General features: G+C 38.4%; 1 protein-coding gene across 1 annotated transcript in view; it reads right to left on the reverse strand.

Annotated features, from left to right (window-relative positions):
* The window catches only part of LOC115224769, a 218,008-nt gene that overhangs the window by 88,434 nt on the left and 116,664 nt on the right, over positions 1-12,910 (reverse strand). The window contains exons 30-33 of the mRNA XM_029795680.2: positions 11,628-11,797; positions 7,834-8,065; positions 7,232-7,403; positions 1,420-1,563 (exon numbers count right to left, since the gene is read on the reverse strand). Coding sequence (XP_029651540.2) covers positions 1,420-1,563; positions 7,232-7,403; positions 7,834-8,065; positions 11,628-11,797 — 718 coding nt within the window. The remainder of the gene's footprint in view (positions 1-1,419; positions 1,564-7,231; positions 7,404-7,833; positions 8,066-11,627; positions 11,798-12,910) is intronic.

Raw genomic sequence — 12,910 nt, forward strand, 5'->3', positions numbered from 1 at the left:
CTGAGTTCCCTTTGAGTGTTGGGCCTCATGGAGACAAAGTGGCTGAGTTCCCTTTGAGTGTTGGGCCTCATGGAGACAAAGTGGCTGAGTTCCCTTTGCATGTTGGGCCTCATGGAGACAAAGTGGCTGAGTTTCTTTCAGGCATAGGGCCTCATTGAGACAAAGTTACTGAGTTCCCTTTGAGTGTTGGGCCTCATGGAGACAAAGTGGATGAGTTCCCTTTGAGTGTTGGACCTCATGGAGACAAAGTGGCCGAGTTCCTTTCAAGCATTGGGCCTCATGGAGACAAAGTGGCTGAGTTCACTTTGAGTGTTGGGCCTCATGGACACAAAGTGGTTGAGTTCCCTTTGAGTGTTGGACCTCATGGAGACAAAGTGGCTGAGTTCCTTTCAAGCATTGGGCCTCATGGAGGCAATGACCAAGACCTTTGGCGTTATGTCATGCTTGAGGAGAAGACCCATCAAGCCAAGCAAAATTGCAGTTGTGGCAGATGCCAGTGTCACACAATAGGCACCCATGCTGGTGGCATGTAGAAACACCCATTACACTCTCAGAGTGGTTGGTTTTAGGAAGGGCATCCAGTATCAGACTGGAGCCTGGCGAATTCTTCAAGTTTACCAGCCCTGGTCAAACCATGCAACCAAAGCCAGCATGGACAATGAACATAATATGATGATGATGATGATGATGATGGTGATGATGGTGATGATGATGCTGATGTGTAAATCGCAGGGCTTCATGATATTTGTTCTGTTCTTTGGCCAAACCACTAAGTTACAGGGGCGTAAATACTTCAATGCCGCTTGTCAAGAAGTGGCAGGGGACAAAAACTGACACAAAGACACACACACAAACAAAACACATGCAACACACACACGTGAAGACACACACATATGCATGAATGCATACTCACACACATACACACATGCAATACACACAGCACACACACATATATACATGCATGCACATACACACACACACAACCTGTGCACACACACACACAACCTGCACATACACAGCACACAACCTGTGCATACACAACACAGATGCATGCACACACACATGCACACATACACGCATACACAAGCATGCCCATACATACACATACAACACACACACGCATGCATGTGCACACACACACACTCACATGCACATGCATGCACACATGCACACACACACACACACACATCCATACATGATAGGTTATTTTTTCAGTTTCCATCCACCAAATCCACTGACAAGGCTTTGGTTGGCCTGAGTCTGTAGGTGAAGACACTTGCCCAAGGTAGCACACAGCAGAGCTGAACCCAGAACCATGTAGTTGTGTTATATTAGTATTGTTTCCTCAATTATCAAAAAGTATGAATTCAAGCATTCTTTAATCAGTTTGAAGAAGAATTTCCCATGTTTGTTCCATACCTTGTATAGTTTATCATCCTCAATGAAGAAAAAAGAAATTCGGGAAATGGATGATTGTTCTTCACTTTTCAGATGTTGAAATAAACTCCTTGGCAATGAAATGAAGATCTTCATTGTATCTTCTGGCTGTGAGGAGTTGTATATCTGACAAAGGAAAGTGAAAGGAAAATCGAAATTAATAAATAACTACTACTGCTGCTGCTGCTACTACTAATATACTACTACTACCACCACCACCACCACCACTACTACTGGAGAAGGAAAAGATGCACAGAGCTAGAAATGGAGGCGAGAGGTATGTTAGGGGTAGATATAGTGGGTGACAGAAAGAGGTAGGGGGATGTCGGTGAGAGATACGAGAGGATTTTTAGAAGAAAATAATAAGTGGTAAAAGATGATGTTAAGAGTGCTAGATGGGTGACAAAGGAATTCTGCTCCCGTATAATTACAGCATCTGAGGAAATAGTGCTATAGCTATGAGATTATGGGGGATGGATGTAACGATGATGAGCTGTGAGGGGGCATAGACATTAATGACTTGCTTTTAGGACCTCATTTTAGCTGATATTGACAGGTCTTCTTGACCACAATGCATTTATTTCTTTATTGCCCACAGGGGCTAAACATAGAGGAGACAAACAAGGAATCAGGTCAATTATATCGACCCCAGTGCATACCTGGTACTTATTTAATCGACCCCGAAAGGATAAAGCCTAAGTCGACCTCGGCGGAATTTGAACTTAGAAAGTAGCAGCAGACGAAATGCCTTTTTCTTTATTACCCACAAGGGGTTACACATAGAGGGGACAAACAAGGACAGACATAGGTATTAAGTCGATTACATCGACCCCAGTGCGTAACTGGTACTTAATTTATCGACCCCGAAAGGATGAAAGCCTAAGTCGACCTCGGCGGAATTTGAACTTAGAAAGTAGCAGCAGACGAAATGCCTGTTTCTTTATTACCCACAAGGGGTTACACATAGAGGGGACAAACAAGGACAGACATAGGTATTAAGTCGATTACATCGACCCCAGTGCGTAACTGGTACTTAATTTATCGACCCTGAAAGGATGAAAGGCAAAGTCGACCTCGGCGGAATTTGAACTCACAACGTAACGGCAGACGAAATACCCTAAGCATTTTGCCCGGGGTGCTAACGTTTCTGCCAACTCCCTGCCTTGAGCATAACACATTGCTAATCATCCCAATCCTTTGTCATTGTTCTTTGTGCCATTTATCCTTTCCCTTCATTCTTACCTTCTCTTTTCTTTCTTCTCTCAGCTAAATTTCTATGGTATTTTTGTAATCTCCGCTGAGTAACTTCCTCTCTATAATAATTAGCAATATCTCCTTAAAACACTTGTATATTATCTTTGGTAATGCTATTCTATTATGCTGGTCACAACCATAAATATTTTAGTTATTTAAATGTTTATTTAAAATAAATAGTGCAGCCTATATTTTAACCCTAAATCCCTTAAACTAAGCTAATTAAGTAAGCCAATGAAACTGAATAAATGGTACCTTTGAAAATGCTGTCTACAGAATGCTTAAGAAAATGAAGTAAAACTGATTCGATGCCACTGAAAGTAGTTAATATACACTTATTCTACAGGATTTCACCACAATCATTGAAACTTTGAAACAAGAATTGCTACTTATCTTTCTCTATTCTTTGCCTTTGAATTTTTAAATTCTAATCAATAATATTTGGTCCAATAACACTGGTCAACAAAATGAAACTTCTTTTATTCATCAGAGTTGCTGATTGACTTTTCTGGGTTAAATTTTGATGCTGATTACGAATCTGAAGTTCGATTTCCTCTATCAGGTCACATTTTCATGTTAATGATACCTTCTGTTTTAACTTATAGAATACGTAAAGCATGTCTATATTAAGTATATTGAATACAAGATATGATAATTTCATGGCTTTTTATTGTACAAAATCAAAATTATTGTGTACAAATAAGTTAGAATACACTTAAATGCATAACAACTTAAAATCTTTGGGATTTGGACTTTCTATGGTGTTTTGTCTCAGGTTCATCCCTGTGTAACACCCAACAGTAGTCAGCTAACATTCTTGCATTCCGAAATCCTTGATATCGTTGTTCATCGATGCAATATCTTGATGAAAGCATTCCCCTTGCTCACCAGACACTGCTCCAAGGTTCTCTGCAAAAAAAGTCTAGATGTGAATCAAGAAAATGGACTTTTAGTGACATCCAACAGCCCAGCGTAGGAGTCTAGAAGACATTTCACTCCATTTCTAAACTCTAGAGATCTCTTGTTGCCTAGGAAATTTTCACAGAGCCATTTGAAGGATTCCCAGGCTTTTAGCTCAATCTCATCCAGTACTGTAAGAAAGTGGTTGTCCTTCAGAAATTCTTTTATCTGAGGAGACCTAGGAATACGCCCTCCTTCAGTTTTGCCTCGGTGATTTTTGGAAATTTGGCCTTCACATATTCAAAACCTTTTGAGCTTTTCCTGGCAAGTGTCTTCACGAATTGTTTCATGAGGCCAAGCTTTATGTGATGAAGGAAAAAAAGAACATTTTCTGGGTTTAAAAGTGGCTTACTCTGGACGTTAGAAACTCCTGGCTCATATGATTTTCGCAAAGGCCACTCTGATTGCACATAGTGCTTGTTAGTTGCACGCCTGTCCCATAGGCATAAAAAGCTACAATATTTGGTGAACCCAGATGGCATTCCCATCAACATTCTAATCACCTTCAAGTCTCCACATATTTTCCAGCTGTAGTTTGTATACTTTATGGCATTGAGGAGTACTTTCATGTTTTCATAACACTCCTTCATGTGTACTGAATGTCCTATGGGAATGGATGGTTTCTTATTGCTGTTGTGTAGTAGTACTGCCTTGAGGCTTCTCTTAGATGAATCAATGAATAAGCACCATTCAGCTGGAACATGCTCTTGGAACAAACAGCAAAATAACTCATCAGTGTTATTACTGAAACAAAGTAGTCCATCAACAGAGAAGCATGAAGTCAGGTCCCTATTTCTCTTCCTGAAATGAGTAATACAAACATCTTTCTTAAGCAGACACTTTTCTTGTAGGTGAGTTCAGCTTTATCCTTCAACAATGACAAGTCTCTAACTAAATCATTTAACTCTCCTTGAGAAAATTTCTGTGGTATGTCTTCATTTTCAATTGTGAAATCTGCATCCACTTTGGTCTCTTCCACAGCAGTAGTATTTTCTTCAGGAAACACATCTTCATCAGACATCTGAAGGCCATTTTCTGGTGGTATTGGAATAAGAAGATCATCATCGTTGTGTGGTACTGGTCTTCTTGTTGATTCCAAGTTGGGATACACAATCTTATGCTTGGTCTTTACAGTAAACCCACATACATTAACGTTGCAGAAATAACAGTCCAAGAAATGATCCTTTGGCTCTCTCCATATCATAGGTATTGCAAACGCCATTGCTCTCTTCCTCTTATTTAGCCAATCCCTTCGTCCATTTGAACAAACTGAACAGATGATGTGCGGGGCCCAACTCTTATCTTGTTCCCCAAGAGAGCAGCCAAAATATAACTGGTGGATCTTCTTGATTTCACTTGTGATGGCATGTTGCTGAGCTTTGGTGGTAAATGAACCACAGATATGACAAAATATATCAGGACTGTTCTTGCAATGCCTTAACATAGAATTTACCTATATAAGAGGTTTATGTGTAGTGATATTGCTGATGGAAGTTATACACCTCTCTTATCTCATCAGAAAAACTGTGCCTGATAGAAGGAAACCGATTATATTTTTGAAATCTGCAGACAAAACTACATATAAAACACCATGTAATATCCCTGATGAAAATTGGCTGTTGACCAGTGTAATTCTTATACATCTGGTCACTCCTTTTCTGTGATGTCTGTATTCTCTGACAGCCTAATCAACCTACCTACCTTTCCAGTTAGCATGTTACATTCCAGCTTCTTTCCAGTTTTGGACTGTTGGTTTTCTTTATTTGATTAGCCCATGCTATTGGGCTACACTGTTTAGTGGCTCATCGATATTTGCACTTATGCAACATGGTAGAACCTGAAGGTTTAGTAGGGTCTCTTTTGTGTTTTGCAGTATCTTATACAAGTTGCACTACATACATACCTACAAGTACGATGTTACCATACAATAAAGTCTCCTTATGAAATAGTTGTAATGAAAGAGTATAATCCATTCATATATATATATATATATATATATATATCTAGGTATATATATATATATATTATATACATATATATATATATATATATACATTATATATATATATATATATATATATATATATATATACATACATATATAATATATATATATATATACATACATATATATATATAATTTTGCATTTAAATTGTAAGCTGTGTGAAATAATGTATCATAACAGCTCTATATGACAATAAAGATATATTTTGTTCTAATGTCTGAGGCTGGCTAAAAGGTTTATAGGCTGACTATAAAGGAATGAGGCGAGATCTGTGAAACCTTGCATGCATTAATTTCAACCCTTCTTAATAATGGCATTGTTTTTTTTTTTGTTTTTTAGGTAAACTGACATCTGACTGTTCAAAGAAGACTTTGAAAGTAACTAGTTGTGACTTCTCTTGAAAATGGACAAAATTTGTCATCGTTGTGACATCATGTACCTGTAGAAAAAGTCTTTAGTGCCCAAGGACATTCATATCGACATAATTGCTACATATAGGGGATGACACCATGCAAAAGTGGGCAGCTGAATTCAGGATGGAATGGACAAAATTTGTCATCGTTGTGACATCATGTACCTGTAGAAAAGTCTTTAGTTAAGGAGTGCCCCAAGGACATTCATATCGACATAATTGCTACATATAGGGGATGACACCATGCAAAAGTGGGCAGCTGAATTCAGGATGGACAGGGAGAGTCTTGAAGACGACCTAAATTCTGAACATTTGTAACTACCACCACCGAGGAAAACATTGATCATGCTTATCCACCACATGCACAAGGCAGATTGAGCTAGTTTCGTTGAACATTTCCTAAGCCAGGATGAGTGTTGAGTTCACCACTTTGAGTCAGAGACAAAGAAACAGTCTATACAGTGGAAACACCCTTCCTCATCTGCTCCAAACAAGGCCAAGGTCGTTTCATCTGCAGGGAAGATAATGGCCTCAGTTTTTTTGGGATGCAAAAGACATTGTGGTTATTGACTATCTTCAAAAGGACCATCAATGGAGAGTGTTATGCCAACTTTCTGAGGGAGTTACAAAAGGCTATGAAAACCAAATGTCCAGGAAAACTGATGAATGTGTATTGGAGTTACAAAAGGCTATGAAAACCAAATGTCCAGGAAAACTGATGAAAGGGGTATTGTTTCATCAGTACAATGCTCCAGTATGCAAGTCCTTGGTTTTAATGGCTGTTGTTTAATGACGGTGGCTTTGAACTGGTTGATCACCCTCCCTATTTTCCTGATTTGGCCCCATCAGACTATCATGTTTCCCAACATAAAAAAATCAGTTGACTGAGAAGGAGTATTGCAGTGATGATAATGTCATATCTGTTGTTGCTACTAGTTACTTTTGAAGTTTTCTTTCAACAGTCAGATGTCAGTTTACCTGGAAAGAAACAATGTAGTTATTAATAAGAAAGCCTGAAATTAATGCAAGCAAGATTTCACAGCTCTATCATGAATTCCTTCATAGTGAATGTATGAACTTTTCAGTTCACCCTCATATTTTATCAACTTGAATGATTAGAATAAACAGTTAGTTAGAAAGTAATCAGAAAAAAGTATTGTACCAATGTCTTGGCTTTAGTTTCAGGATTTCCAGGTAAAACACCAAAAGAAGAACCATTGAAAGTGTCGTTTTCCACTTTGATAACACCAATACCAAGATTAGAATATAAAACTGTGACTTGCTGTTCTTCCAGTGAAATCTGGTCTGGGATTGTTTCTATAATGTCCAGCATTCTATAAGAAAATCAAGAAAATAACTTTCAGTAAACAGTGTATTTTTCAAATTCGTAATTCAATACAGGTGTAATTACACTAATTTCAATTAACAAATGTTGATATGTTGCTGTTGTTTCCTCTACTTTTGCTTTTGCTATTGTCAGTGTTAATGCAACTAATTTCATTGTTTATGCTGCTGTTGTTATGACTGCTGCTGCTGCTGCTTCTTCTTCTTCTTCTTCTTCTTCTTCTTCTTCTTCTTCTTCTTCTTCTTCTTCTTCTTCTTCTTCTTCTTCTTCTTCCTTCTCCTCCTCCTCCTAATGCTGTTCACTGTTGCTGCTGTTGCCACTACTACTACTACTACTACTACTACTACTACTACTATTACTACTACTACTACTACAACAACAACAACAACAAAAACAACAACAAGGGATTTGAGTATTACCTGGTGACACTTCTACCAGCTTGTTCTGCCCCATTCAAAATCCTCTCTGGTGTGTCTTCCATATTGTTAATACTAAGCAGTATATTGTTCAGAGTTATATTTGTGGACACCCTCGATATCAATGGCACCATTTTCTCATGAATGTCCACAGCCAAATTAAAATCTTCTTCTTTGAAATACAATGATTTCTCTGAAATATTCCTGAGCTGTCTTGAGAACTTTTCGATATTTCCTGCAATGGAAAATTCAACAGGAAATTTAATGAAATTTGCAGTTACTTTGAGATGAAATATCAGATGTAAATTAAATGCCACAAAACAATTAAGGAATCACTGGAAGTTAATTAACAACTTCACTTCATATAACATAGAGATATGTTCAGTTCCTCAGTTGTGAACTCATTGTTATGGGTGGGACAGTACCACAAGAGCCAGCCAGGCTGAAGCCTGCACCAAAACAGTCACAGAAATCTGGTGCAGGCTTCAGCCTGGCCGGCTCTTGTTGTACCATCCCACCCATGCTAGCATGGAAGATGGATGTTAAACGATAATGATGATGGTGATAGCATTGGGTGAGTTGAATGAACACTGAAATATAACACTCATCATGGAACTCCTTGTAGCTGAGTAAGGTATACATTTAGTGGTGGCTGTTTGTATTTAATGTCATTTATGAGTGATGGATAATGATACACCAACCATCACAAACAGTCATTAATTTTAGAGAAAGTATTGATGCATTGACAAGGTGAACCTAGATGAAAATAGGTCTAAGAATGAATATTGATCAGTTTTCATGAGGACCATATCACTCAGTTTGAGAAACCAAAAGGGCAATAGGATGTACTACTTTCAGTTTTTGCAAGCCCCAGATTCTCACAAAGAGACAGAACATCACCAGACAAAGTGACCACAAGCTAACAAAATAGGACTCCATTTTTATGAGGACACTGACACCATTTTGGAAGTGATGGTTAAGGCTAATGTGTATCATTGATTCAGATGACCACCACCGCCACCACCACCATCATTGCTCTAGCAGCTGAGATGTTCAGTCTGGTGGAGAAGAAATTAGTGAATCTTACCTAAATCTTGAGTAACACAGCCAGTAAAATCCATCAATTTGTACAGAAGCTTAAGAGTTTAAGGTAGATGAAGGTAGAGGTGTGAGAACTTTTTATGGACCTGTTGAGCATTCTCCACAAGAAACTCATAACAATGAGAAGAGCTACATGGCACTAGAAATGACGGAAGGAGGGAACCAGGATGCAAGTTGCCCTTCTAGAAAATCTATGTTGATTTATGAAATAACTACTGGAGCAAAGGCACAGTAGTGAACTACCTGTTTGAAATGAGAAGTCAGCAGTCATTTCAGTACCACCTTCAGTAATAGATATAGGGAACAAGACCAGGGTAACTATCCCACCTGATCTTCCTCTCTCTGAAGCTGAGCATTTTCTCTTTATTATGGATCTCCATTTCATGCGTGTCACATTGTCCAGTAACAAGTTTCACACTCATGCTGGTGTCCAACACTTTGTATACTTTCATAATTCTCCACCTGCATCTAACGGACAAGACTGCTTCTCTGACCTGGGTCGCTGACCATCCCGCTGGATGTCAAACACTTGGCTAGTTCCATGTAGGTGATCAGTTCACAAACACTTGTTACCAGACCCTAAAACAGTGCAACTTCCAAAGCCAAACTCTCATTCCCCACCCCATTCCCTCTGACGCAATGGGGGATCTCATCATCAAAACGGTTAACAAGGGAGGAGCTGTGGTTTTGTTGCATGAAGATCTCTACAGAGCTCATGCCTCACTACCAATAATTTGCATCCTTTACTATTCGCAAACTCATTTCCACTTCCCTTCTATTCCACGTAATCTCCAACATCATTGTCCAGATCGCATGCACCCCTACCATTTACTTCCTCCCCATACGGCTGTGCCATTGTCTCAGCCCTACAGAATTAATCTCCCAATATCTAACATCAACCTCATCCTCACGCCCCTCATCACTTCTCTTCTCTCCCACATTCACAACACCAACCATGCTCTTTAATTCTTTCTCTTTTACTCCTGAAACTTCCTGACTCTTGTTTACCATCAATATCAAGGCCGTCATAAATAAGGCCTCCTCACTGTCAAACATTTTTCTAGACCTCCATCCCCATTCCTACCCAACCACTTATATCCTCATCTGGTGGGCTGAACTTGTTCTCAACTAAATTGCTTTTAATTTGCTAGAGAGTTCTATTAACTGGTCTCAGGAGTGGTTATAGGAACCTGTGTGGGCCAAAACTACATAAACCTGATTGTCGGCTATGTTGAAGCCCAAATATTCTCATAGTTCACTGGTCCCACTCCTGAGCTTTATGGTCGGTATATCAATGATTGCATCAGCACCACCTCACTCACGTGCAAAAAATTAAGCTCCTCCCTCTCTTTCATCCAGTCCTTCCACCCCACCCTTGAATTCTCCTGCTCTATCTCCGACACCTCTGTTAACTTCCTCGATATTTCAGTTTCCATTAACTACCCCCCCTTACCACTTCCATCTACAAGAAGGATATGGACTCACGCTCCTACCTCAAATTCACTTCCTCCCACCTCACCCACACCAAATTGTCCACCTCCTACTTTCAGTTCCTCTCTCTCTCTCCATTGGCACTCTAATGATGGCAATGACTTCCAGACAGTCCCAATTCATGGCCTGCTACTTCAACTACCATGGATGCACCCTCCACTATAATCCATGCTTCCCTCACTTATGCTTGAGTTATTGACCCTGCATCAAACCTCTCTGACTGTCCTACACTTACCCGCCTCCCCTCACCTATCCCCTCTACTCTTCCTCTTCATCACACTATTTTATGCACTTTCTGTGCACTTTAATCCGACCCCACCACTTCCTCTTTCTTCCCCAATCCCTTCCTTCAAACACACCCAAAACCTACATGGCTTACTGGTCTGGAGCTTTTCCCCCCTGCTTGGCAGTCAACCTCCACATAGCACCATATCCACCTTACATTAAAACAACTCACACATATCAACTAATATACTGTGAATCATTGAAAGAGCCTCTAATTAGTCACCTGTTCTACTAGAAATAGCAACCACACTTCCACCCAAATCACACTCCTCTGCATTAGAGAGAAAATGGAATGGTCTTGATTAATATGCTTATGCTGAGTTGAAGCTGATCTGGGACCGAACTACTTTTACTAATATTGGGTTGATGCATAATTATTGTGGCTTTTTTTTTCTTCAAAAAGTTTAGTTGAACAAACACAATAACAACATGTAACAAAAAACATCCTTAAATGATTATTCTGGAGCATGTTCACCATCCACTTCAATTACTGTTTTTGTAAAATATTGTTATTGTTTATGTTGAATAAAATTTGTAGAGAAAAAGCCGCAATAATTATGTACCAACCCAATATTATACTACATGGTTATTCCCCTTGCTCCTCTTCCTCTTGCACAGGTAAAAAGACAAAAGCTTTCCTGGTATGGTCATGTATCCTGCCACAACTCCCTGTCAAAAACCATTCTTCAGGAAACAGTTGAGGGTGGGTGAAAGAGAAACAGACAGACAGAAAAAATCCTAGTTTGCCAATCTCAAGGAGTGGACAGGTCGCAACACAGCAAACCTGCTATGTATGACAGAGAACAGAGAACAGTGACAACAGTTGACTATAAAAGTAACTAGAGATGCAACCCAACAACTGGCAGCATCATTTAAGGGATGCTGATGATGATGATTTCGAAACACAGTTGTTCACTTACCTTCATTAATGTCTTGTCTGTCGATGTCTTTGAGTTTCTGAGTGATCCATTCTGTATTGTTACACAGAGACATTTTTGGTTTTTGCCAGACACCAGTAAATGGTTTACACTTTTGTGTTGTGTTCGAGTGGCTTGTTGGAATTCCTAGATGTAAAGCTGTGCTGTAAGAACTGAAAAATAAAAGTAAAATATTGTCAGTCATGTTTATTTGTGGTTATTTTATCAATCTCACAGGAACGTAAGGAAAATATTGGTCATGCTTGGATGTGAACTCATACTCTAGCAGGACAAACATAAATACAGAACATGTAAATAGTTTGTCCATCAACCTGTTGTTTGCACCAATTCACTGTCCACAAAAGCCTATCAAAAACATTCCCTATCAAGATTTAACAAAAAATTACTGTCTACATCCATTTACTACTTTATGCTTTGTTATTTTTTATGATTATCTGATACAAGTTAGGTTTAAGTGGTATAAGTAATTAGGGCAATAGCCTGCTAATTAAAGTTGAGGAATGGGGTCAAATGTTCATATTCCATCTCTAGCCTTCTGTTACATTCCTAACAACAGATTAGATTTATCATTTAACGGATCTGTATTTGCCTAGCCAAAAAATAAGTGCTCTAAGTAGTGAAGTAAAGTTGGGTCAATGAATAGGACAGTAAAACATGTATGATGGAATAGAGGAGTTCCCTGCTTGAAAACAACAACTAAAAAAAAAAGAAAATACAATCCACAGAACCAGGAAGAAATAAAGTTTACAGGCAGAAACATTTGACATAAATATTACATAACTAATTAGTGGTTTCAATATAGACATTATATAAATAATTATCATTATGTTATAGGTATTATATAAATAATTATTATGTTACAGACATTATCTATATGATAATGGAGAAGGCTGTTTATTAATTAGGTATATAACAATTATTAAAAGTACTAAAAGAAAGCTATTATTAAAGGGTTGACCGTCTGAAAATATTTTTATAAATTCATGTCCTAAGAAATTTCCTATAATTTCAATTTCAAGTTTATTGAATTTTAACTTCAATTTCTCACAAATTTAAGTATTCACTGTGTCCAATTCATCACAAATTTAAATATTTATTGCATCCACTGTGGAGTATTCCATTTTCATTTACAAAGTCTCTCACTTTCTCTTTTAAGTTTTAATTCACTATTAATGTATAAACATTATTTATTGAATGAAATTCTTTTTAAATACGAGTATGATTTTTGAATGTGTGATAGCTGTGAGAAGGGCCTAGAAAGTTAG

This window comes from Octopus sinensis, linkage group LG2, assembly GCF_006345805.1.
Source record: "Octopus sinensis linkage group LG2, ASM634580v1, whole genome shotgun sequence".
NCBI lineage: Eukaryota > Metazoa > Mollusca > Cephalopoda > Octopoda > Octopodidae > Octopus > Octopus sinensis.